Source organism: Epinephelus fuscoguttatus, linkage group LG4 (genome assembly GCF_011397635.1).
Source record: "Epinephelus fuscoguttatus linkage group LG4, E.fuscoguttatus.final_Chr_v1".
Lineage (NCBI taxonomy): Eukaryota > Metazoa > Chordata > Actinopteri > Perciformes > Serranidae > Epinephelus > Epinephelus fuscoguttatus.
Genome location: NC_064755.1, coordinates 9,490,616 through 9,518,103, shown reverse-complemented (window position 1 = coordinate 9,518,103; position 27,488 = coordinate 9,490,616). Strand labels below are relative to the sequence as shown.

General features: G+C 45.2%; 4 protein-coding genes and 1 pseudogene across 4 annotated transcripts in view; 2 read left to right on the top strand and 3 right to left on the bottom strand.

Moving 5' to 3' along the window:
* Positions 1 to 2,341: 2,341 nt before the first annotated feature.
* Positions 2,342 to 27,488, bottom strand: part of LOC125887938 (uncharacterized) — a 145,401-nt gene continuing 120,254 nt past the window's right edge. Inside the window, exons 4-5 of the mRNA XM_049575089.1 lie at positions 13,274 to 13,287; positions 2,342 to 2,664 (exon numbers count right to left, since the gene is read on the bottom strand). Coding sequence (XP_049431046.1) covers positions 2,342 to 2,664; positions 13,274 to 13,287 — 337 coding nt within the window. The remainder of the gene's footprint in view (positions 2,665 to 13,273; positions 13,288 to 27,488) is intronic.
* Positions 4,648 to 5,965, bottom strand: LOC125887948 (histone H1-like; annotated as a pseudogene).
* On the bottom strand, positions 12,055 to 12,472 carry LOC125887985 (histone H2A). The gene has a single exon (XM_049575138.1). It carries the CDS (start codon positions 12,464 to 12,466, stop codon positions 12,080 to 12,082), a length of 387 nt encoding a protein of 128 aa, XP_049431095.1. The 5' UTR covers positions 12,467 to 12,472; the 3' UTR covers positions 12,055 to 12,079.
* LOC125887953 (histone H3-like) lies at positions 12,823 to 13,252 on the top strand. The gene has a single exon (XM_049575107.1). The coding sequence runs from the start codon at positions 12,842 to 12,844 to the stop codon at positions 13,250 to 13,252; it is 411 nt and encodes a 136-aa protein (XP_049431064.1). The 5' UTR covers positions 12,823 to 12,841.
* LOC125887969 (histone H2B 1/2-like) lies at positions 15,567 to 16,530 on the top strand. Its single transcript, XM_049575122.1, has one exon. It carries the CDS (start codon positions 15,583 to 15,585, stop codon positions 15,955 to 15,957), a length of 375 nt encoding a protein of 124 aa, XP_049431079.1. The 5' UTR covers positions 15,567 to 15,582; the 3' UTR covers positions 15,958 to 16,530.

Below are 27,488 nucleotides of genomic sequence, written 5' to 3'. Positions count from 1 at the left end.
GTTAAAAAGCTACTGGAAGCTATCCATGGAGAGCAACGATGGAGAAACGATGGAGCAACACACTGTCAGATCAGAAGGCAGAGTCGGCTGTGCCTGTGAAGCGACAGTCCACCATGCAGTCACCAGAGACTTATTTCACCGGCTGCACAATTAATGGAAACGTGCAGATAAATGTGTATAAAGAGTAAGTGCCTGGCGCACCATGTCTGCGTTACATAGCAACGGTGACAGCGGAGTCCTGAGGGAACTATTTTTGTTGGCGGAAGACAAATAAAATGCTTAAATTATCAATTTTGTCCTCATTTTTCAACATTTCTTAATCAGCCTTGCTTATTTAACTATTGAACTGTTGTATAAAAGCAATATCACACTCGAGCTCGTGATGTTATACTGTGATATCACAGTATAACATCACGAGCTCGAGTGTGATATTGCTTAATTAAACTACAAGCAACTCAGAGAAAAAAAATACAACTACAGAACAGCAAACTGGGAAACATTCAGAACAAACATAGAAGAAAAACTAAAGGGACCACTCTCATTACCATCCCCGAAGGCCTGGACCACCAAGCAACTAACCTAAGTCAACTTCTCATCCAAGCCAGAGAGGAAACAATACCCCAAACATCTGCCAAAGCACCGGCACAGACACTACCCCCTCACCTCCTCCAGCTCATACAGTGAAAAAGAAAACTGCACAGAGAATTTATCAGGTTCAGATCACCCCACACCAAAACAGAAATCAACCACCAAAACATAGTTGACAAAGAAATTGAACAGCATGACAGAAAACAGACACCAACAGCCAACCACAATACAGAGCACCATCACCTCACAAAACCAGTCACCACTCAAGAAATACAACTGCAGCTGAAAAATACGAAAAACAAAGCACCAGGGGAAGACAAAGTCGACACCATCCTCATTAAACAAGCACCTGTCACCTACCTTCAGCACCCTGGACAGCTCATCTCCACCTGCCTCATAACCCGTCATTTCCCCTCTCTGTGGAAGATTGCAGTTATTACCATGATAGACAAAGCAGGAAAAGACCTGCACAGTGCCACAAGCTACCACCCCATCACCTCCTCAGTCACATTAGAAAACTGTTTGAAAGAATACCCACCTCATGCCTCACCAACCATATAGAATCAATGGGCCTCCTAGGAGTCCACCAAGCAGGTTTCAGAAAAGGAAGAGCCATATTATTATTATTATTATTATTATTATTATTATTATTATTATTATTAAATTATTAATACAAGCTGATCAAGAAGGCCAGCTCTGCCCTGGGATGCTCTCTGGACTCTGTGCAGGTGGTTGGAGACAAAGATAACAGCTCGGCTGTCATCCTCCTGAGGACTAACACTCCCACCCCCTGGAGAGCTCCTTGAGCGATAGACTGATTCACCCAAAGCGTGTGAAGGAACACTATTGCAGGTCCTTCCTGCCTGCTGCTGTCAGGCTACATAACCAGCACTGCTGATAATCAGTTGCACCATGGACACGTTATAAACACCATCATGAACATTACTGTTCCCCTTGTTGTTGCTTTTTGCACATACAATCATTTTGCACTAGATATGCTCTCTTTAATCCATTGCTCATTATTATGCTTATGATTATTATTAATAATAATAATAATATTTGATCATAATAATTACCGTTTCTTATTATTAATCGTATTTTTGTACTTTCTTTTGCATGCCCTGTTGCCAAGTTTTTAATTTTTGATGTTTTTTATTTGACTCTTTGTCCTTGGCCACTGTAACACTGGTATTTCTCAATTGTAGCATCAATAAAGGTCTGTCTTATCTTATTGTTACCTACAGCAGATAAAATGATTAACATTAATGCACTGATACTTACAGGCTAATAGAATTTTATAAATAATTTTAAGAATTGGTCCTTCTGTATCATGAGAGGGGTAACTTTACTTTTTGTACTGTAAGTAGTGACGCTAATAAATGTGAAAAAATATGAATGTAGGATTTTGACTTGAAACAATATTTTCACAATGTTTCGTTTCAATTTAAAAAAAAATATATATATATATATATATATAAATAAAAAAAAATCCTTCTTCCACTTCTACAACCCTAACCCGACGGCCGGTCCAGGCCTAATATGTATCCATGATGTTTTTAGTGTTAGTAATGTAATCACGATTGCGTTACGTAGATGGTACTATGGACACTTGTATCCTTAATCAATATGAGTGACTCGGAGGAAACCACGTCAAATGGGAACATACAGCGGTATCACAACAGAAACGAGCTCTTGGGGTGATGTGGGTGGCTCTTAAAAGAGCCGTTGTGTTGCAGTGAGCTGAGACGGTGATTTAACCTCCGAAGCCGTACAGAGTGCGGCCCTGCCTCTTGAGAGCATACACCACATCCATGGCGGTCACAGTCTTCCTCTTGGCGTGCTCGGTGTAGGTGACGGCATCACGGATGACATTCTCAAGGAACACTTTCAGCACACCGCGGGTCTCCTCGTAGATCAGACCGGAGATACGCTTCACTCCACCACGGCGAGCCAGACGGCGGATAGCGGGTTTGGTGATTCCCTGGATGTTATCACGGAGAACTTTGCGGTGACGCTTGGCGCCTCCTTTCCCGAGTCCTTTTCCTCCCTTGCCGCGACCACTCATTTCGTCAGAGTCTAGTTCGAACCGAAGCAAAAAGTGAAGGTCGGACGTTGTGAACGTGGGGAAATAAATCCTTGCTGCGGACGTAGTTGAGCTCTGCTGGGCGGAGACATTTGTTCTAACAATAGAAACTAGGACACTGATGAACCCTTCACCTTCACAGTAGAGGCGGGAAATTACTATTCTACTGTGAATGACTCATCTTTAAACCACCTTTTTGTCTCTTTTTTATGAGAATAAGAACAAAACATCAGGTAGTTCATGAAAACCGTATGAAACAAAAAAAGTTTTACATAAGTATATTTAAAATATATGAACAACAGTATTTCAAGACAATTGCACAAAATCAACAAAACAAACAAACAAACAAGACAAACAACAAGAAAAGAGACAAAAAGAAGATACAAGGATGTTTTTTAGGAACTAAAAAGAATAACTGGGTGACTTGAGAAGAGCCTTGAATTCATAAGAAAAGGTAAAAAAAATCACTAAAATTCATTGACTTAGATAATGTGTTCTTGAAAGTAAAAAGTTGAGGATTTCGAAAACTAAATTAATGAGCTTCAAGAGTGCATTTATTTGATATCTGAGGTCAAAGGAGAAATACTTTCTATATTATATTTCACAAAAAGAGCAGGAGGCATTATGGTCTGTAAATTTAGCAATATGATAACACTATATATCCGAGACAAAGAAATTGATTCTCTGAAAGGAACTGAAATTAATGTACAAGCATGAACTGTTCACAGGAAAGCATATTGCCAAATATATCAACAAGGAATTAAAAATATAATTTATATCTCTTTGGAACCATTTATTAAAGGATATATATTTGTTACTGATGAGTTTATCACAGTTGTTCCAGAGAGACGTTTTATGAAAGGTCAATTTTTGTCTTATCCTTCTGCCTGATGTAAGAATTGTGTCACAGTGAATACACTGTCCTTAGTTGGTAAACAGCATTTTTGTTTCGTATCAAATCTCCATTAGTCACGACAGGATATGTAACTGTAGCACTTAATTTGAGTCTTTATATCCTGAGGTCAACTGTATGACCTTATAGATGATGTTTTTGGCTGCTGTATCACTTTCCATTATTTATTAAATCTTCTATCAACTAAGTTATAGTAGACTAAATATTTGCTGAACTTAACAGTCGTCTGTATCTCACAAACCTGACAACCACCAACAGTTTCTGATGTACAAATGTAAACTACAGAGTTATTCACAACTCAAATTCTCCAGAAACAGTGAGATGTTAACGGTTGGTTAATCAAAGTATAATCAGGAGGAAAACAGATTGTGTTGTGTGATTTGGGAGAGGTGGATAATGAGGGCTGAACTCTCCATTAGATGATTCAACAAAACCCTGAAATATTCTGATGCTGAGATGATGAAAAACTAGAATGGGTGTTCACTTTTGATGTGTTTATTAGTTTATTAGATTTCTCTCCCTATGAAAGATACAAGATGGAATTTTATGTGTGTTTTAACTTTACTGATGTTGCATAGATTACAGGCACAAATACAACAAAACACTTCTAACCAGAGGTGCAGAATGATATATAAAATATTCAAAACAATCAGTAATAAAAAGTAAAAAGTATTGGTTCTGTAACACTACACAGAATAGATTTAAATGGATATACACATAGAACATGCTGCTTATTGTAGTACCTAATTTTTCTATGATGTTTGAATATTGTTTTAGTCGCAACTGTCTGGTCAGTAATACACAGTACTCATTTTAGGAAAGTCTTCAGATAAAGTGGGTGGCTCTTAAAAGGGCCGTTGGTTTAGTATTAGAAACAGCATCAATGTTTACTTGGAGCTGGTGTACTTGGTGACGGCCTTGGTGCCCTCAGACACAGCGTGCTTGGCCAGCTCCCCGGGCAGCAGCAGGCGGACGGCGGTCTGGATCTCCCTGGAAGTGATGGTGGAGCGCTTGTTGTAGTGAGCCAGACGGGAGGCCTCACCGGCGATGCGCTCAAAGATGTCGCTTACAAACGAGTTCATGATGCCCTTCAGCACCTTGTGCAGATTAGCATCCAGTTCTTGATGGATGGGGGGGAGAATGAAGTTTAAAGATAGTGAAATTAAAGAAGTTTAAAAATGAGCAAACAAAGATATCTGTTACAATCACTGCGTGAACACAGTTAAAACTCAGCGTCTAAATCATTATTTTTTTTTATCAACTGTGTTTATACCTCCCCCCAAAACAATCATGACCTTAGAAAAAGTATGTACTAAACTTATTTGCTGATTGTAAGGTCACAAACAGATTTTTAATGTGAGCAAGCAAACATCAATTATTAGTTTAAAATGAAGCAGCTGTCAGATAAATGTAGTGGAGGAAAGAGTTGCAGAAATAACCTATAAACCAACATAAAATGGAAATGCTATTGGACACATGCTTAAGCCTACTTAGATACATTCCACCACTGAAAACACAACTGTAAGAAAAAACACGTTTATTTATATCAATTATGATAAGATGTGAAAAGAACATTTAGCTCTTTGTTTTTACTTTTGAAATTAGACCATAAAAAAATTAATATTCATATTTAATCTAACACTAGTTTTTTTTATTGAACGGATAATAAATGGGGAAATGCTCTTTAAGGATGATGTGGGTGGCTCTTAAAAGAGCCTTTTAGTGAGTAGTTTGTTGACAGCTCACTTCTTCTTGGCTGCTGCTTTCTTGACTTTGGGCTTGGCTGCCTTCTTTGCGGGGGCTTTCTTGGCTGCAGGGGCCTTTTTGGCCACCTTCTTGGGGCTCTTGGTGGTCTTTTTCGGGCTCTTTGCAGCCTTCTTGGGGCTCTTGGCTGCTTTCTTGGCCGCTGCGGGTTTCTTGGCCTTCTTGGGAGACTTCTTAGCGGCTGCTGGCTTCTTGGCTGCCGCTGTCTTGGGCTTTTGGCCGCTGCGGGCTTCTTGGCTTTAGGAGCGGCTTTCTTGGCCGGCTTCTTGACCTTCTTGGGTTCAGCCAGCCTTCTTGCTCATCTTGAAGGAGCCGGAGGCCCCGGTCCCTTTGGTCTGGACCAGAGAGCCCTTAGCCACCAGGGCCTTGATGGCCGTCTTGACGCGGGACTTGTTCTTGTCCACATCGTAACCTCCGGCAGCCAGAGCCTTCTTGAGGGCGGCCGCAGACACGCCGCTCCGCTCCTTGGATGCGGCCACAGTTTTCAGGATGAGCTCGCCGACGCTGGGACCGGTCTTCTTCGGTCTCGGCGCCTTCTTCTTGGCGGCTTTGGCCGGCGCGGCGGCCGGAGCTGGAGCTGTCTCTGCCATGTTGTTCTTGCCTAGTAACACACGAGAGTGACTGACTGGACTGTTGAAAGCTCCGAGCAGGAGGCTGTCCTTAAACACACCGTGAGAACCGTGGAGACTCAACCCAGCCCGTGGCTCCTCTGTGCAGTGTGAAAGCTGGAGCACTTGTGTTTTCTCTTGACTGACAAAAGGTGAAAAACTAAATGTGGGACAAGTGCTGAAGGCTGACAGTGAAGGGAGCCGATAGCGGACTTGTGCCTCTTCATATTCAAGTCATGTAGAGCTCTGATGCTCTCTGCATTTTGTCTGTGGAGCCTCCAAACCTCACCTATTCACCGCCGTGGCCAGCACTGCTCAGCGGCTTTTCCCACTCATTTGTCTCCTAAAATGACTTCAAATGCATCACAGCTCCACCAAAGCCGTTTTCCAGCAGCCCACATGTTTGTTCAGGGACTCCGTGTAAAAACAACCATCTGTTGTTGATGACTTTGGAATAAACTGAAGTTATTCTGGTGTCAGCAAACACAATGATGATGGCCGAGGCTCATGGTGCAGTTCAGCCAGACTGACCATCAGAGCTGCTGCTGCTGCTGTGACTCCTTTAGATTTAAATAGTTAGTAGTTGTACTATTAATGATCAACCACACCGACAAATACATGTCAGCTGTCTGTGGAAGCAGTACGTGGCTTTAAATGTTACACACAGTTTCACTGATACATTCCTAAATATTATTAAAAGACTTAATCAAGTGTCACACAACAGTTAGCCTATTCGGTGTTTTCTGCTGAGGTTCAAGGTGAGGACTGACTGAAATTTAGATTTGGACTTCCTTCAAAACTTTCAGAGGAACAGCAGCTCAGATAAACTATCTGTCATTGTTCTGAATAGAAACCAGTTTGACCCAAAATTCAAGAAGGACACACATGTTGAGTGGATTTATTAGAGGCTCTGATGTGGAAAGGTATACTTCACATTATTTACCTATGTTACGTAACAGAAACATAAACGTTTATATTTCATATAAATAATAAATACATTAATGGTAGCAGGAATGCCGTCAGTCAGTGTGCACAAGCACAACAAACCTTTATACACTCACCTGTCCTCTCATTTCTGACTCCTTGTCCTTCAGTCTGACTGTTTCTACCCTGAATTTGTCACAGCCTGTCACAGCGTTTGCCCTTTTCTGGAAAAAGATTAAATCCAGAGCACATGTTGTGTGCATGTTATTGATCATCCTGAGGTAAAGGCATCTCTGTTTCTTATTTCCCTTTGCTCTACATGTTATGTGTCAGTGTCTGTGGTCCAATACAAAGACTGCAGCCTGGTGGCAGCATCACAGCTCACTGTCAACTGAAACTACCAAGATGAGAAACAAATGCCATAAAACAGGACCTTGGACAGCGACTGAGCTGCTCTTTGGTGCTTTAAAAACAGATCTGTACTTCACGCTCTAAAACTCTGTGTGGGCTGTCCCACATATAGGCCTACAGCCCATTTCCTCACAGCAGCATAATTCGGGCATCATAGCTTCATCACAGAACTCTACTGTATTTGTACAAATGACCCAATGAGGCATTGAGGTATCTTTATTGTCCAAATGTGTTTCCCTGATCTCATCCTGAATTATAATACTGTGCTGGTATTCCTCTGAGGTGACTCAGAAAAGCAGGGGCCTGTTGTTCGAAAGTAGAATTAACCAATCCAGGATAAGTGGAAAAGCGAGGCTGGACAAATTCCCCTAAATCCATCCTGGTTTAATTGGTTGTTCGAACACCAAGCCAGGCTGAGGAGACGCGGCTTTGTCAAGCCAGGTGGAACTTATTCAGGTGAGTGCGCGTCCACGGCTTTCTTAAATAGACCCCGAGATCGATCACAGATTCACAGATGCAGCAATGGAGAGGACGTGTGCCGCATACTGCTCACCCAGTGAGCAGCGTCTCATCGTGGACACTTAAGAGGTATCTAAAAATATACACTTGCGGCGCAAATTAATCTGTCATAATTAGCCTACAATTAAAGTGCCTTCCACAAATTAACAGTTGTACACTTCGCCATAAAGGTGAGCAGTGGAAGTTAAGAGAAGTTAAGGAGAACCGCCCTCTTCATACAAGGTAGGCCTACATTATTCCAGTATACTGTACATGGAATCAATCATTTTATTCATTCATTAATCAACCATTGGTGTTATGTGGACTGTCTGACTTTGGATTGTCTTGCAGTGTAAGACAAATTAAAAGAAAATCCTTAAAGAAATTGGACTTAGAAATTAAGAAACTAGAGAAAGAAGTAAGTGATTTTAATGCACATTGTAAGCATGACTGTGATGCAATGTATTAATCAATATTATTTCTCTCTTTCTCTCCACATCTCAAAGCAGACAGTGACTGATTTTTAGTATTTTTCATTTTAATAAAATGAGGTCAAAGAATATTGTGGTTTCATCTTGTTTTCATTCATTGATGTAAAGTACACTGGAGTTATTGGTCCAGTTAACTGGGAATATAATTTGGGAAAGTCATACAGTTATGATACCTATTAACCACTAATTGTGTTAATGCCAAATACACCTACTTGTATGTTTATTCCAACAATTAATCCTTTTATTGGTGACGATATGTGCATGTCAAAGTATGTTTGGGATATGACAAAAAAATGTTTTATATGTTAAATGTTGTTTTTTTATTATTATTATTATTATTATTGTAGGCTAATGTATTTTGTTCAAAAATGAGGCAAATATGTACATAATAACATGAAATGATGGTAAAACACATTGATTTCTGATCGCAGTGACAGCTGACTGGACAGATAAGGCACCAGGCTAAACTAAGCCTGGTTGTTAGCCTGGTCGGGACCAGGCTGAGTGAACAGAATAAATCTCCATGGCAACATATGTGCCTCTGCTTTCGAACAACCAAATCAACGCTAAATTAAGCCAGGATAACCAACATATCCTGGCTTAATCCCTTATCTAGGTTTCGAACAACAGGCCCCAGGTCTTATTACAACAGCCCGTCTTGAATTAACCAAACAGACTGAATCAGAATCTGTTTCATAAAGCTGTTTGGAGGTACTGCGAGCGAACAACATCAAGTCTGGTTGATTTCATGACTTTGAAACAGATCCGGGTTATCAATCAATGATCACATGGATTTACAGGGAAGAAAATGGATTGAGACAAAGTCACCATGTTCACACCCACAGACAAAACACATATTAATCAATCAGTGTATTTATTTATTTATTTGCATTCTTCTATAACTGGGCTTTAGAAATGTGAGGGGGTTTATTTAATGTGGGTAGCGAGTAATTTAAATGGCAAAGATTTGAAGAATACAGGACACAAATTATTCTTCAAAGGCATAAACTCACAATTTTTCCCAGTTGATTGTAATCCTGACAGTCTGCTTAATGATTTAGTGTAGGTCAGGAGGTCGGGAACAGAGACTACTGGGTCTGATAAACAGATCAGTAAATCATCCACGTATATTCAACATGACAAAACTTCACACCGTGAAGTATTTCACCAATTGTTGAAATATGATTAACCAATCTTTTAGACAGAACTTAAGTTATTACTTTCTGATCACAATTTAAAAGAGCAATAGGCCTATAACTTGCAGGGTCAGACTCTTCCTTTCCCTTTTTTAGAAGCAAAACAAATATTTGCTTCATACAATGAGCTGAGGAGCTTCTTATTTCGCATGGAGTCATTCACCATCCTAAGCATGAAAGGGACAACTTTTTCATGGAATGCTTTGTAAAATTCACAGCCAAAGCCGTCTGGGCCAGCTGCTTTTCCAGAGGGGAAGGCCTGAATAGCATTCAAGACGTCAGTTTTAGAAAGTGGAGCATCCATATCATCTTGTGATGCACTGTCTAATTGAGGAACCTTTAGATTGGCAAAAAAAGTTTGAAAAATCAGCTTCAGAGGCATTTACTCTACTGGAATACAATTCCATATAGTTGAGTTACTTTATGAAAGCTGTCCTAATTGACCAGTTCTGTAAGAACTCTGAAGTTTTACTTTCTGTCACAATCCCTGTCTCTCAGTCCCCTCCTGCCACTCTGCTGCAGTGTTTTTCCACTCCTCCTCCCTCTGCTTCACTCTACCTGCCAGCCACGCCCACCTCATCAGCCCAACTCTGCTCACCTGTCTACACAGCTGCAGCTCATCTACCAGCCTTGCATATAAGCCTCTCCAGCACCTTCACTCACTGCCAGATTGTTCTTTAGCATTATGCGAGACTCTCCAGCGTTCTTCTCCTGCCTGATCTCCCGGTGCCAACTCTGCCTGTCCCCGACCTGCTCTCCTCGTCTGCCTCCCGGTAAACTCACCTGCCTTCTGTCCCCGACCTCGTGCTTTGCTTCAGCGTCTCTGGTTTCTGCCTGCTTGTCTGGTCTCGACTCCTCCGCCCGGCCTCGTCTACCCTCCTGCCTGCTCCTCAACGGTGCTTCTGCCTTCGCTGACGGCTCTTCTGGCTACGGAGCGTCTGCCTCGCCACCTTTGGCTGCCGTAAGCTTCATCTCTTCCCCTCTCTCCGAAAGAGTTTTGAACTGTGTGGAACCGGGGGCTCTGGAGCTTCCCCTCGGTCCCGTGGCTGATCACGGCCGCTTCTCTTTCCCTCATCTGAGCCTCAGAGACTGTGTGAGGGCAACTTGCCCGAAGAACGAACTTTATTCTGTGTTTATTCTGCCTGCTGCATTCCCTGTTTGCTGTGGTGCTAATAAAAGTCATTACCAACTGTTCCTGCGAACCTGGTACTGCATTTGGGTCCACAAACACACTCGTTTCACTTTCTCAACAATACAAATTATTACTATCACATATTCTTAAAGTAAGTAAAGGTAGTAATTATGGAGAATGGCCCATGTCAGAATAATGAATGTTATACTTAAGATGATAATTACTGATGTGTTTCATGACTATCCCAGAGGAGCCCTGTTGATCACACTGACTGGGGACATGACAGTCAGGCGCAGCATACAACAACTTCTACCAGAATTAAATTGCACAAATATCAAAACCTACACAGCAAAAGAGGGATATATTCAATAAATTATTTCAAGATTATATAAAACAAGTCTGGAGCCTCCAGAGGATACAAAACCAAACACAATTCCAAAACAAGACATTTTATAAAACAATTAAATATGAAGGCTGGCATTTATGTGTAAACTAAAGAGTATTGTGGACTTATCTACTGTACAAACAACTATAATGGGTAATTCAAACTCAGTAGCTTAGAACATCCACTCATCAGCTGGCCCGATAACTGGTCAACCTCATGTGTCAATGAAGATATAAACAAACAAATCCAAGTGATGATTATTGGAAAAAAAGTGAAAAAACAAATGAGACCCAATCTTCAGCTGGATGACAGTCACCCGATCACTAAACAATCCATGGGAACTGTCATCTGAGAGGACACCTGTGAAAATGACAGGTTAGGCCAAGTCTGTCCACATTTGTGAAATAGGACAGAAAAAGTACTTAAGATAGCTAGATCCAGGCCCTTTGAGATTGTCAACTGGTGACCACCTCCATTAATGTCAATAAATACACTGAACAAAAAAACAAACAGTGGCTCAGCCTCTCCTGATGGGTTCGGCTTAATATTATCAATTGAAATTAATATGCCCTGTGCATAGTTTTTGCCAGGCCACCCACAGCGTACTGTTTGTACACTGTTGTGCTTTATGTCCTTTGAGGTTTGTTCAGTAGGCTATTTAGTCATTAGCTGCCTCCATCTTGTATCTGGTAGCATCTCTCTCTGACTCTGTATCTTTGCTTTCTGTATTTCTGGTCACTTTGAATGACTTAAATTGTTCAGATCCTCTGGGGATTATTTCAGAAAGGTTAACTACTTTTGAAGCATTTTATGCCCCTTTATGATCTCTTTTAGTTGTTAGTTTATTCTTGCTTTCACGGGACTGCTTTTTCAACACATGTATATTTAGGATAATTGTGTTTTTCCATTGTCAGAGATTATAGCAGAACATTAGATTTAAAAAAAAAAAAAAAAAAAAAATATCCTACTCGTAATTGGTTATTCACATCTGCGACATGAGAATCAGAGCTCTTTATGAGGGGAGTGTGTGGCTCTTAAAAGAGCCGTTTTGGGGGCCAATTTCCAGCAGTTAAAGAGTGTCCAGGTTTACTTGGCCTTGGCGGCCTTCTCGGTCTTCTTGGGCAACAGAACAGCCTGGATGTTGGGCAGCACGCCGCCTTGAGCGATGGTCACTCCGCCCAGCAGCTTGTTGAGCTCCTCGTCGTTGCGGACAGCCAGCTGCAGGTGACGGGGGATGATACGGGTCTTCTTGTTGTCGCGGGCAGCGTTTCCAGCCAACTCCAGGATCTCAGCGGTCAGGTACTCCAGCACAGCCGCCAGGTAGACGGGGGCGCCGGCACCGACACGCTCCGCATAGTTTCCTTTGCGCAGCAGCCTGTGGACACGGCCGACTGGGAACTGGAGCCCAGCACGGGAGGAGCGGGTCTTTGCCTTGGCTCTGGCTTTACCACCGGTTTTTCCGCGGCCACTCATTTTTTCAGATGCTCTCTAAAGTCGGGACAAAGACAAGTGTTCCCTCAGCAGCTGAAACCCTCCTCTATATATCCACGGAGCGCGGGCCGGCTCCTGCCAGACCAACCAGAAAAGAGGCTTCAGCAGAGCAGCAGAGGGCGGACCAGCCTGAATTTTGGCGGACCTTTTTTTGAATGGACTTTCAGCCAATAAGCAGCGGAGATGTGGGCGGTGGGTCGCTCCTTCAGGCGGTGCTGAGCTCCGTAGGAGCCCCTCACCAATCAGGAGCCGGAGATCTGAAGCAGCGTCACCATCTCAGAGCCGGTCCCACAGTTTAAGAGCAGCGAGTCACTTCACAGTACCCCATCGTTCTCCTGAGCAAAGACAGAAGAAGTCATGGCAAGAACCAAGCAGACCGCTCGTAAATCCACCGGAGGCAAAGCCCCGAGGAAGCAGCTGGCCACCAAGGCTGCCCGTAAGAGCGCCCCGGCCACCGGCGGCGTGAAGAAGCCTCACCGTTACAGGCCCGGTACCGTGGCTCTGAGAGAGATCCGTCGCTACCAGAAATCCACCGAGCTGCTGATCCGCAAGCTGCCCTTCCAGCGCCTGGTCCGAGAAATCGCTCAGGATTTCAAGACCGACCTGCGCTTCCAGAGCTCCGCTGTCATGGCTCTGCAGGAGTCCAGTGAGGCTTACCTGGTGGGCCTGTTTGAGGACACCAACCTGTGCGCCATCCACGCCAAGAGAGTCACCATCATGCCCAAAGACATCCAGCTGGCCCGTCGCATCCGCGGAGAGAGAGCTTAAACTCTTCTGCTGCTGCTCCACAAACCACAACGGCTCTTTTAAGAGCCACCTCACTCCTCACTCAAGAGCTCACTCCTCTGCTCACAACACATCAATAATAATTAACTATACGGTGGATCTTCCTCTACAGCCTGAATGATAACATTTTGCAAGTCTCTTCCATAAATCAGTTAATGTAATCCAACATGTTCACATTTATTAAATGTTTTTATTTCATGCATAATTATATCATTATCATTATTATATATAATATAATTTACTGGATCAGGAGAAGGGACATATTTATATAGTTCATGATAATTGTGGATATTCCAATTGTTTCTTCTCATGTCAGCTATGATTATATTTGATTATATACTGTTAGTGAATGTATTTAAAGAGTGTGGTGAAATCAGTTGTGTTATTTCTTTAGTTTTTGTGATTTGTGTAAATTAACAGATTCAACTTTGAATCACAGACAGACATTGAGGTCTGTTTTTTGGGGGGTTATTATGAGCTTTTTCAGCTTTCCAGGTTTATTTCAATTTTTAATATTTATTATATTTGTTACCAGCTTATTATTTTAAGATACTAAAACATATTAATAAATAATAAAAAAAAAGTAAATTCTCATAACTTCTATAAAGAAATCACAGTGGTGGAAATGGGTTTCCATAGTATGTTAAAAACTGTTTCATGGTGTTAACATGACACACAGTAATCTTCATGTATTGACAAAAGCATGCAGCCTTGCAATGTTTTTCCACATGGATTAATTCAGTCTTTAATGGTTTTCAGAAATATAAAAACTATGTATCATGGCAGTGATATTTTTATTTATTTATTTATTTATTTTTGCTCCTTGCTTTTTCTTCAACAGAATATACAACTTTTATGTTTGTTTTTTTAGTCTCCCATTTGGTTTAATTTTTTCTATGTGATTTTCATCTTATAATTTCTCTTTAGAATTCAATTTAAATGACTTTAAGTGTGAACATTTCTTCTTTGTTTTAAAGCTCTCACAGACCCACTGCTCCACCCACACAATGGAAACTATTTGGGAGGTTTGGGACAGACAAGATGAAACTTCATCATGCTTATCAGATTGAACCATGTTGTGGCTTTCTGAGCTCCAAGAGTTTTTACTCTGACTGAAAGCACAAATATGGAGCGACACCAAAAGCTCACACACATCATACAATATGCTCATACAGCTGGGTAGTAATGGGAGGCTTCTATTGGCTCACAGATTTTAAATATAAAGATATTATCAAAAATATTTCCTCGTTACAGCTTAGAAAGACTTACAAACTTTTGAATAGGGATACTTTTGAGAGTAGCATTTCACATTTTATTTTCCCATGATTTAAAAGTTGTTGTTTTTTTTTAAGTAGATCTTAATTCATTTTTGTTACTTTACTGACTTATATTATAATGAGTTGTCATGAAATATTGGCAATGTGTGTCGCCACAAACCACAAATACCTTGCATATGTTCTTTTCATATAATATATAAGCAGACGTTGTTATCTGGAGGTGTAGGGGATGGTGAATGGCATGACACTTCAGCAAGACGCGACATATCCACCAGTGTTTGTGGCAGCAGTCATAGTTGTTTTACTGACACATCACAGCATTTCCCACCACCAAACCTCAGGCTAGGCTGACCTGAACCTCAGTGTACCAAGTGGCATTTGTGCCTAAACCTTATTTAGATATTTAACATTACGTTTCTGAAAGCCTCTTGTTTTTATCATTACCCCCACACAGGACAGAGGCTTTTTAGTACTAAACGATCAGAATAATCAGTCACTACTGTAACATGTTCAAGCTATCAAATGTGAGAAGATATGTTGTTGTGGTGCTGTGGAAAAGAATTTCCCCTCTGGGGACAATAAAGTCTAAAGTCTAAAAAGTTTACTCTATTTATTCTAGTTTTTGTTTAAGGGTCCAAACTGCTTAGGTGGATGATGTGAGGATTTAAAATCCTGTACAGATCAGAGAGAGAAGCTTTTGAACAGATTTTAAACTAATGTTTTCCTTTGTGTTTTATTTGAAACGGAGTGGCATTAACTATATCATTTATACCAGGTATATCATTTATTATTTAAATAGCTGAATAATTTTGTATTTAACCCAACGCCGACTATTTCTTTTTACTTTTTAAATAGGCTAACAGAATTTTCTTTCTTCTTTCTCCCCTCACCCACCCACTGTATTGTTCCCAGCTTCAGAAGCTGACCAATCCAGTGCGAGCAACAGTACAGTATTATTTGCATCAGGTGGATATAAATGCACCGCTCTGCAGTAGTAAATTTCATTCGTTTTAGAAGAAACGTACCATCCCGATCATGCCTGAAACCACCGTGAAAGCGCCCAAGAAGGGCTCAAAGAAAGCCGTGTCTAAGAGCGTCAGCAAGACCGGCAAGAAAAAGAGGAGGACCAGGAAAGAGAGCTACGCCATCTACGTGTACAAGGTGCTGAAGCAGGTCCACCCCGACACCGGCATCTCGTCCAAGGCTATGGGCATCATGAACTCGTTTGTGAGCGACATCTTTGAGCGCATCGCCGGTGAGGCCTCCCGTCTGGCTCACTACAACAAGCGCTCCACCATCACTTCCAGGGAGATCCAGACCGCCGTCCGCCTGCTGCTGCCCGGGGAGCTGGCCAAGCACGCTGTGTCTGAGGGCACCAAGGCCGTCACCAAGTACACCAGCTCCAAGTAGACAGTCCTGCTGACTCTAGTAACAAACCAACGGTTCTTTTAAGAGCCACCCACTTTATCTGAAGGCTTTTCCCAAGCTTCGTTTGCAACTAAATTCAAACATCATAGAATAATGAGGTATAAAAATAAGCAGCATGTTTATGTTCATTTATTTCTATATTGTTACAGACCTAATAATTCTGGGAAATAAAACTAATGCCATCAATATAACATTCTATGCCTCTGCAAATGTTTTGTTGTCTTTGTGCCTGTAATCTATGCAACATCAGTAAAGTTGAAATTAATATTATGCTCTATAAATGCTCTCTTTCATATGGAGAGAAATTTACAAACTTAAACACCACAAAATTAAACACCCATTCTAGTTTTTCATCATGTGAACATTCAGAATATTTCAGGGTTTTGTTGAATCATCTAATGGAGAGTTCAGCCCTCATTATCCACCTCTCCCAAATCACACAACACAATCTGTTTTCAGTTGGTGAATAACACTATAGTTTACATTTGTACATCAGAAACTGTTGGTGGTTGTCAGGTATGAGAAATACAGATGACTTTGTTAAATTAGCATGTATTTAGCCTACTATAACTTAGTTGATAGAAGATTTAATAAGTGATGGAAACTGATATAGCAGCCAAAAACATCATCTACAAAGTCATACAGCTGACTTCAGGATAGGGTCCTATGGACAGAGGGATGTTGTATGCTGTAAAGCCCTGTGAGGCAAATTGTGATATGTGATATTGGGCTTTATAAATAAAACTGATTGACTGATTGATAAAGACTCAGATTATCTGTACAGTTGCATATTCTGATAAGTATTAATATAGAAAGTATTTCTCTTTTTTGTTTGGTTGTTTTTCTTCAATGTGAAAAGTCCAAAAGATTTTGCAGCCATCTGGAATCTCACCTCTTTGAAAACTCTAATTCAGTTTACTCCTCAAACCTCAGGGATAGTATTTGCTATTACGATGATCCAGATAAAAGTATTCTTCAGTTTATTCGAAATGCTAAACTTGGGTTGGGAACCGGAGGGTCGCCTGTTCAAGTCCCCGTCCGGACCAAAATATGGAGCGTGGACTGGTAGCTGGAGAGGTGCCAGTTCACCTCCTGGGCACTGCCGAGGTGCCCCTGAGCAAGGCACCGAACCCCCCAACCGCTCGGAGCGCCCGTCATGGGCAGCCCACTCTGACATCTCTCCACTTTGTGCATGTATAGGTCCAGTTTGTGCATGTGTGTGTTCGGACCTGTGTGTAATTGACAAACAGAGTGAAAAATTGAATTTCCCCTCGGGGATTAATAAAGTATATAAAATTAAAAATGATAATAATAATAATAATAAAAATAAAATTTCTCTGTGAGCTTGCGTCTTCTTTTTGTCTCTGTTGTTGTATGTTTGTTTTATTTTACGCAGTAGTCTTAAAATGCTGTTATTCATACATTTTGAATATACTCATGTCATACATTTTTGGTTTTATATTTCTATATATGCTGTTATTAAGTACCTGATGTTTTGTACATGTTGTTCTTCTCTTTGTTTTTAACCATGTCATTTAGACATTTAAAAAGGGCAGTTTAGAAGGGTAATATGTTTGTGGTGTGATGTTGAGCATACCACTGCTGTGAACTGATGAGTTGCAGCTGCGGCTGATTGTGTGGGCTGGACTCTAAGCAGAGCACCATTGATTGTCTGTGTGTCTGGGGAGCGACCTGTTCCATGTGCGGCTGCGTTCATCCTGGGAGGGAGGGTGTCGTTCGCGGCTGGTAGGGCCGCCGGCGACGAAGACAGCTGAGTAGGTTTAACCACTCCTGAGTTAGGAGGGGAGGCCTGCGCCTTAGGGCCGGGTTGACAGGAGCAGCCGCCAGCCGCTCTCCAGCTTAGCTGCCGCCTCCAGCACGCCGCTGTTGGCGTTACCTGCTGCTCCTGCTTCAGTGGGCATCTCTTCCTCTTTCGTTGTGCCGTCCGACGAAGCCGTGGTTCCCCCGGGGAGTTGGACGGTGCCACAAGCTTAGACCCCGGTCACGCAAGTTACGTCGGTTCTTTTTATTAATTGTTATAAATTATTATTGTATTTGTTATGTTGTGGTAGGCCTATTTATACATATTGTTTGTGTGAGGGTACAGGGGAGAGAACTGGAGGAATCTAGGCATGTACCAGGCGGGGGCATTTTAGTTGGTTGCACCTGCGTCAGAGGGTAACGAAAGTTACAATGGTAACTACGGTTCTATGAGTCCTGGATGACCGCCAGAGGCGGTGCATAAGCACTGGATAACTCCGCCCGCGCTAGCGCATGTCGAGTACGAATATCAACAATGTCACCCGTGACCCCTGCGTGAACTCCGGGAGGCTATATCTTCCGGTGTCAGCAGGTGATCTGTTCCTAAAATCTGCTCGCGAGCGCGCGAGGATTCAGAGTGACCAGACACTCTGGCGGTCATCCAGGACTCATAGAACCGTAGTTACCATTGTAACTTTCGTTCTATCTCGTCCCTACTGACCGCCAGAGGCGGTGCATAAGCACTGGATGACACATACCAACAACGTCACGAAGAATCCCCCAGACCTACCTCACTGATCAGAAGTCCTGTGGCGGAGGACCACGCCCAACGGGTGGGGAGCAGCAACATTGAGGCGATAAAAGCGATGGAACGTGGAAGGTGACGCCCAAGAAGCTGCAGCACAGATGTCTTCCAGTGAAACACCCCTCAGAGCAGCCCAGGACGTGGAGACCCCCCGCGTCGAATGGCACCTGACCCCGGCTGGCAACGGACGGCCAGTGACCCTGTAAGCATAGGAGATGGTATCCACAATCCAATGTGACAGGCGCTGTTTAGAGAGGGCACAACCTCTGTTATGACCCCCATAGCACACAAACAATTGGTCTGTTCGTCGCACAGGCGCAGTGGCATTGAGGTAAGCAGCCAGGGTCCGTACAGGACACAACAACTGTGCTCCACAGTTGGCCGACGGGGGGTCGAACCGAGCCAGATGAATCGGCCGGTTGAGATGGGTGCATGGCAGCACCTTTGGCAGGAACGCAACGTTCGGCCAGAGAGTCACCCACGAACCATCCGGCCCCCAACGCAGGCAGGACTCACTGACGGAGAGAGCATGCAGCTCCCCAACCCGCTTTGCTGATGTGACAGCAAGGAGAAAGGCTGTCTTCATTGATAACCACTTAAGATCAGCCTGGGCTAAGGGCTCAAAGGGCGAGGAAGACAGGACATCCAGCACCAGGGAGAGATCCCATGCCGGAACCCTGGGGGCCGCCGGAGGCCATAGCCTCAGTGCCCCCCTGAGAAAAGACGACACCAACCGCTGGCACCCCACGGTGGCATTCTCAACCAAAACATGTCGCGATGAAATTGCCGCCACATACACCCTCAAGGTGGAAGGAGTGCGACCATCCTCCAAGAGAGACTGGAGAAACTCCAGAATGGTGGCCACCCGTACAAGAGGCGGATCCTCCCCTGCCTGCACACCAGGCAGAGAACCTCCTCCACTTGCACTCATACTGGAGGCGGGTGGATGGTGCACGCATGCGAATGGTGCACCTGCCCGCCTCAGTGCAAGCAGTCCGGAGCGGGTCGGGCCCTGCAGTGGCCAGACCCAAAGCTGGAGACGGCAGGGGTCGGGGTGCCAAATCCGACCCCCCAGCTGGGACAGGAGAGCCATCCTCTCTGGGAGGCGCCATGGCGAGCCGCAGCAAAGCCTCCGCAGCAGTGGAAACCAAATCCTCCTGGCCAGAACGGGCCACCAGGAGGAGACGGTGGCCCTGTTGAAGGACCCGCTGTAGCGTCGGGAGGATCAGAGGCAATGGCGGAAAGGCATACAGGAGGCCGTCACTCGTGCCCCAGGGCATCCCGTCCCAGAGGACTGTCCCCCTCTGTCCAGGAGAACCAGAGGGGACAATGAGTTGACTACCTCGAGGCAAAAAGATCCACCTCCGCCCTGCCGAAGATGCCCCAGACCATCCCCACCACCTCCGGGTGAAGCCTCCATTCCCCCGGAGGAGGCTTGTGTCGGGAAAGGAAGTCTGCCACCCGATTCTGGTCGCCGGACAGCCACACAGCCCGCAGGCTGGACAGACGGGGAGCGGCCCATGGACGCAGGCGCCGGGACGCACTTAACCGTCGCACCGACTTGGTGCCCCTGATGGTTGATCTGGGAGACAACAGCCTTGTTGTCTGACCGGATCAGCACATGTCTCCCCTGTAGATGCGGTAGAAAGTGCCTGAGCGCCAGATGGACGGCCCGCAGCTCCAGGACATTGATGTGACATGCGCGGTCCCGGACAGACCACTGTCCCTGAGCCGCCTGCCACGCCAGACCGCACCCCATCCTGAACGGGATGCATCCGATGTGACGGTCTCGAAAGGATGGGATAGCACCCAGGGCGCAACCCCAGCAGGAATGCCCGGTCCTCCAAGGCGCCAGGATGCGAACGCATGCCTGCGAGACAGTGATCAGTCTGCGCCTGTGGAGCTTGGGGTCCAGGCGAAACCGTTCAGCCACATTTGAGGCGCAATGCCAACAGGCCAGAAGGAATGGCCGTCGACGCGGCCGTCAGCTTGCCCAGTAGGCGAAGATACATGACGAACGGCAGCCGCTCGCCCCTCCTGAAGAGAAGAAGGAGTCGGAGGATGTCGTCCACACGACGCTCTGACAGGTAGGCCTTCATGGCCACAGAGTCCAGGACCAGACCTAGGTAGGCGGCCCGCTGGGTGGGGACCAAACAGCTCTTCTCCACGTTGACCGTGAGGCCCAGCCGGGCCACATGTGTCAGAAGGCGGGCCGTATCCTGGACCACCTGGGCCCGGGAAGGTGCGCACACCAGCCAATCGTCCAGGTATGGCAGCACCTTCATGCCCCCAGCCTGTAACGGCGCCAGAGCCGCTGCCACGCACCGGTAAAGACTCTGGGAGACAGGGAGAGCCCAAGGGGAGCACCCTGAACTGATAGTGGCGGTCCCGAAAGGCAAATCGCAGGAAGGGCTGATGATGAGCCGCAATGGGTACATGAAAGTACGCGTCCTTCAGGTCGATGGACGTGAACCACTCGCCTTGCCGGATCACGCGCATCACGTCCGCTGAGGTCAACATATGGAACGGTAAAAACTTCAAGTACCTGTTTAGGCCGCGTAGGTCCAAGATGGGACGGAGTCCGCCGTCCTTCTTGCCGACGAGGAAGTAGGTTGAGTAGAGTCCCCCGGGTTGAAGGAGGGGTCCACGGTGTGATGGCGCCTTGTCCAGGAGGGTGGACAGCTCCTGGGCTAGGGCTTGGGCCTTGGCCGAGTTGTGGATGACCGTCATGGTGACCCGGCCAAAGGCTGGGGGCCGGCGTCGGAACTGCAATTCGTAACCCCGGGTCAGGGTGGCAACTACCCAGGGGTCTGGCGAGCAGGCAGCCCAGTGACTGAGCTGCTGCTGGGAAAAGCAGCCGACGACCAGCCCCGTGGCCCTAGTGCCGAGGCCCCCGGCCCCTGGAGGAGCCGGAAGTGCGGCGGTCGGGCCTGGGGTCCTGAGGCTTCCGAGGTGAGCGCAGAGTGGAGCGAAAGTCACCCGCTGACTTCCTCGTCCGCCGCCGCCAGTGGCCACCCGGGAGATTGTCGTGGAGGACCCTGAGGGGCAGATGAAAACTCCTCGAGCTGCCCCTGGAAACAGGTGCTCTCTTATGGAGGCTCAAGCCGCCGCCTGGTGTCGTCGGCCTCAGCGGTGCGGTCCAGTGCATCCAGAGCAGCAGAGCCAAACAGCTCCCCAGGTTCTGCTGGCACCCGGCGAAGGACCCTAGTCGCCTCCGTCAGAGGTGACTGTGCCAACCAGACATGACGGCGAGTGTGGACAAGCTTCGACATCAGCCGTCCCAGCTCCCTCGTCTGGTAGGCAAAAGCCTGCAGTGACGCATCACACATGTCGCGGACGGAGTCGTCCACCTGTGCCTCCTGCAGGGAGGCTGAGAGGGCAAGGAGTAAGTGGGAGAGGGTGTTCCCCAAGCGGCCGACACGTGCTGCTGTGTTGTAGGCCTTGCAGATGTAATCGTCCGTAACTTTACACTGCGCAGAAGGGCACTTAGGGTCGGACTTCAGCGCCTCATCCGGAGCCACAATCAAGGCCGCGATTGGAGGCTCAACCGCCGGCATGTGGAGGAGCCCCACCGACTCGGCATCCTCCATGGCAGCCAAGGCCCGATCATCCGACCCCGGCCTGGTGAGGGCTGAAGTGTCCCTCCAACAGGAGTGCAGCTCCTTCAAGAAGTCCGGAGAATGCGGCACTGTAACCCTCGCCGGGGGAGGGTTGCGCCTATGGAACGCACTGGGCGCCTGCCCCCGGCTTGGGGCATCGAGTTGTAGACGTGCCAGGGCTGCTTGGATGATGGCCCCCATGGAGGAGTCATCAGACCCCCGCCGAGAACTCTGGGCAGAGGAACGGGAGGAGCCTGCCGCCGTCAGAGGGGCCGGACTACCTTGTGAGTCCCGAAACTGACTCGACGGCTGCGATGGAAAGCGCATCGTCCAGTGGCGGTGGTGACTCCTGAGCCGGCACAACAGCAGGAGGTGCCACCCCACCAGCAGGCTGGAGATTCATGAGGAGCGCCTTCATGTGCTCCATGTCAGCAGCCAAGCGGTCGACCTTGGAGGAGAGCTGGTCTGTCGCCGCCGTCTTCCTCCTTTTCGCGGGAGCAGCATTCCCACTCCGCGTGGCAGTCCTCTTCTGCGCAGGAGCTCCGCAGAAGTCCGGCCTCTCAGACTGGAAGGGAGGGAGACAGGCCGGAGGACCCAGTTGGGCCAGTCGGGCCAACCTCACTGACCGAGGCATGATACTGCAGTTCATGCAGGCCTCGTCAGTGAGGGCCTCCTGCAGGTGGTCCACGCCAAGACAGGCCACACAGTGGTCATGGCCGTCTTCAGGCTCAAGGGGGGTCATGCAGTTGCCACAGGCATGCGCCATCTGCAACCAGGTGGAGAAGCCAGTGAGGAGCCCAGAAAAGTATGACACTGCCGGGAGCGGAAATGTCAACACAACTGAACAAAACCACCAGACCAAGTTGGGAGAGGGGCGGCACGCAACCGTCACCAACAAGGTTATCAGCCTTCTTCCTTTTCCGTCTTTTTGTTGTTGTTCTTTTTTATATATATATATATATATATATATATATATATATATATATATATATATATATATATGTATGTATGTGAATATAAGTCTGACAAACACAACTGAGCTGGGAGAGGGTAGCGGAAACACCACCAATCACAATTGAATCCTTCACTTTGAATCCCAAACTGCAAAAACAAACAAAAAACAGTACAGTTATCAGAATTCAACTTCCACTGACCTGCTCACACAGCCGTCAGCAGCTGCAGGCAATGCTGGAAGCGGGGGGCGGGAACGCCGTCACCCCAGCAAAGCCGCAATACTAGAGCAGGAACAACGACATACATGCAATTGTGCAACACGCTGGCCACAGCCCCTGGGAGGACGAGCATCAGCCCGTTACTCCCACCACAGAGGCACGAGGCTGCCCAGGGCCAGCAACACATGAAACCAACAGCAAACACTTACGTACACCTCGACGCGCGATCGCGAGAAGAATGAAGGAACAGATCACCTGCTGACACCGGAAGATATAGCCTCCCGGAGTTCACGCAAGGGTCACGGGTGACATTGTTGATATTCGTACTCGACATGCGCTAGCGCGGGCGGAGTTATCCAGTGCTTATGCACCGCCTCTGGCGGTCAGTAGGGACGAGATAGAACTCACTGTGTGTCGTGTTGGTTGCAGTGCATTCCCAGTTTGTAGTGATTGCTCTCAGTGATGTGTGTCTCGCATTTCTTATTTGTGTGCGGAAGTTGAAGTGTGTTATACACCTTGTGGGATGGTGTGCATTACTTTTCTTCAATAGTGATGTGCACCCTTTTTCTTGGGATGTAGTCCAGCTCTAGTTTTCCCCGCCAGTATGATGGTCCATGCCCTCTGTGTCAGCTTCAGGCCCCCACACTTTTAACTCAAAGCTTTCTTTGATTGCATTATTGAAATAAAGATTGTTATTGTATCTGGTACCTCCTGGTTGAGTGTTGTTCTTGGGCATCTGACAAGTTTTCTCCATAAATACCTACATTTATTACATGTTTTTTTTGTGGTAGGTGACCAAGATGGCAGAGTAGGGAAGCTCAGCTCCTCTCCCCCGCAATTGTTTGAGCAAACTTTCTATTGTTAACGAAACAGACTCCACTTAGCTTTAACAGTGGTAAATTTAACAGGTTTCATTGTTTGATGTGGCAATGACAACAACGCGATCACGTGGCAAGAAAGAGAAAACGACAAACAAACAAATGGATCCGGTGGAGACTAATGACAGCCAGCTGACAATGGCGTCTCTCGAAGCCACACTACAAAGATATTTCAACTTAGCCGAGAAAAATACCAATGAAAGATTCGATCGCTTGGAGTCTAAGTTGGTAACAATGCAAGCAACCTTAACCAAACACGATGAAGAAATTAAAACCCAGCGTGTAATTACGTCAAAGATGCAGGAGCGCTTACAGAAAGTGGAAACAACGGCCGCTCAAAACAGTGAATTGAGGAATCAACTTAGCTAAAGTTACGGATATGGAGGACAGAGACAGAAGGAATAACCTGGAGGTGTTATTCCTCAAAGAGGGCAAGGAGAAGGACAACGCATTAGTGTACTTTTCTGCTAACATCCCCAAGTGGTTCCCAGCCCCCCGTTAATAATCATCCTTAGATCATGAGAGCGCATCGCATGGGACGCCAGCGAGAGCATTCATCTGCTACTCGAGTCCTGATCTTCAGATGTCTTGATTTCTCGGATAGAGACCGCATCCTGAAGGAGTCCAGGGAGAACCCAGTGGAGATCACCGGCCGCACCATCCTCTTCACCGCAGACTTCAGCGACCACACTATGAAGCGCAGATGACCCTGCTACCCGGTGATAAACAGAGCCCGTGTCCTGGGTATGCAAGCCTTCTTAATCTACCCAGCTACCATCAGACTGATCAGTGGTTCCAATCAGCTTTTTTCCAGGAGGTGTCGGAGGCAGAGAAGTACATCGCTTCATTTGAGGATAAGTAACATAAGCAATCAACTTGAGACTATTGTTTACCACTGTAGTACCTCATACTACACGTTGGTTTGTTTACATCTGGACATGTCATGCACTGAGGCTTACTCATGCACATAGACTGCTTGACTCAGTGGCCGGAGAAGAGGAGCCTACTTGTTTCACCACTGTCGTTTTGTATATGAGCTAAAATGAAATTAAGTTAGCTTGCTCGATTAATTACGACCCTCATCTGATCTTTATTTTTTATTTTTCCTTGGCAAGCAGTGGGGCTTGTTTTTAGTATGTTTCTGAAAGAAACGTGCAATATTTACATCTAAGATAATAGAAAAATAGTCAACCAAATGCTTACTAAAATGATGTCGCACTGGAAATTAAGCTTCTATTATTCAAACTTGACTCACCTTTACATCCTCCACAGCTTTTTTAAATACATTTCCAGTGCTGTAAATTGTTTAAATGTGTGCAGTTTAAATGTAAAATTAAACAATGTATTAAGACTAAACTTTGTGAAAGAATATCCAAATTTGGGATCCTGCCTGTCCACAATCCAATGTTAGTTTTAGAAGAGAAGATTTGTGTAACAAAGAGGAGCCTCCTGACATAGAAACACTGTTTCTGCAGTGAGATGGAGTAAATATTATGCACATTGATTCAGTTGGAATAAAATAACAACAGGTCGACCTGACAGACACAGTTTTCTGTCAAAGGTTCCTCCCTGAAGGTTTGTCTTTACTGCGGCACTGTGAAAAATAGTCAGTTTGCAGTACATCACACACTGATGCATTTCAACACATGGTTAAAGACAGACAGAAGATCTTGACACTTGTAGGGACCGTTCAGGACAGCCATCCTCTTCAGTCCTGGTTGCTCCATGGGAGTGGGGAGGGGAAAGGAGACTAAAGGGTTAATCAATCACCATGACACCATCACAATCTGTTCACTTTTTTCTCTTTTTTCCTTTTTTCTTTTTTCCCCATTTGTTCCCCTCGATTTTTCTTTCACCCTGAGTAGTTTTTTTTTTTTTTTTTTAAACAAAACAAAACACTACATTAAGATTGCAGGATATCAATAACAATAGGACACATCTGTAAAAAACTATAAAGTCTAGGAACTTTTCAGTTGCCCCATCTTAAAATCAATAATTAAAATAATCAAATAACACAATAAGGAAAAGCAAGAGCAAAATCCTTTAACTATCTAAAATGTGTTGTGGTTGTGTTGGGTTTCTATATTGTGTTTCAGCAGAACAGAGAGGGGAGTGGTGCAAATGAATCTGGGTGGGTTTGTTCTTTCTTCCTCAATGATTGGTTGGAGTGATGGATTTGTTTCAGCCCTGTGAAGATACTTTTTTCTTCTTCTTTTTGGTTAAAATTTGAGCTCATCTTATTTAACTCTAAATTAAACCATGGTCTGGGTGAATACTCAATTCTGATTGGCTGCAGGGTGTCTGTTAAAAGGTGTTATAGGACAGCTAAAAAGACGTTCCGGTCAAACTGCCTGATGACAGGTTCTAAATTATTGCGCTGGCTCAACTGCTAGTTTGTAACCATAGCAACGGAGACTCAGCGTGTGGGCGTGGCTACCTGTGTAATGTCCAGTTAACAATAGGAGACTAGTTAAAGGTGTGTGGTGATCAGGGATTGAAGTACAGCCTGAGTTGAGTGTGAGCTTGCGCAACAGCGGCAACAGTGTGTTTTAGTGAAAGCAGCAGTATCTTGCAGCAAGTTACACGCTCGTCCTCTCTCATTAAAAAGATGGTGAAGAAAGACAAAGAATCAGTTAATGTATTTAATAACGAACTTTATCTTGGGAGGAAAAAAGCAAACAGTTTATTTCTTAACAATGTTTGCATGAAACCTGAACACTTTGAACCCTTTATGGATAGGGCTGTACCCAAATAGGCCTATTTGGATATTCGAATAGCCTATTCGTTTCTATGGGTAGGTATTCGATATTCTTTTTTTAAACATATTTTTATATAGCTGTTTTTTCTTTATCTTTTGGATTTAATATGAATTATGGAACTGTTTTTGTCAACGTTTGTTTCCCCCGTTTTGTACAATTAATTATTGTTTAAAGTTTCAACAAGTTTCTTTTGGAGTGCGTGACACAAGTGTGTTTTGAAAACGACCGCGGACTGTCACCTGCTCAACGCATCATTACCTTCGGATGCCATGACAGTAATAGCCAATAATATCAAAATATCATTTATAGACCGATTTAACAGACAATCACTGCTGCCCGACCCGCATGTCCATTTGCGGGTCCCGTGGGTTACGGGTTGACCCGTGCATCACTACTCAGCTCAGTCTATAAAGGCTGTGTACACAACAGTAAGGCTATAGACATTATATTCTATTCAGGGCAGCAGAACCAGCAGCGCATCGGCTCTACAGTCCACGGCACTGCTGATTAACCATTTTATTGCAGCACAGAGTGTCTGC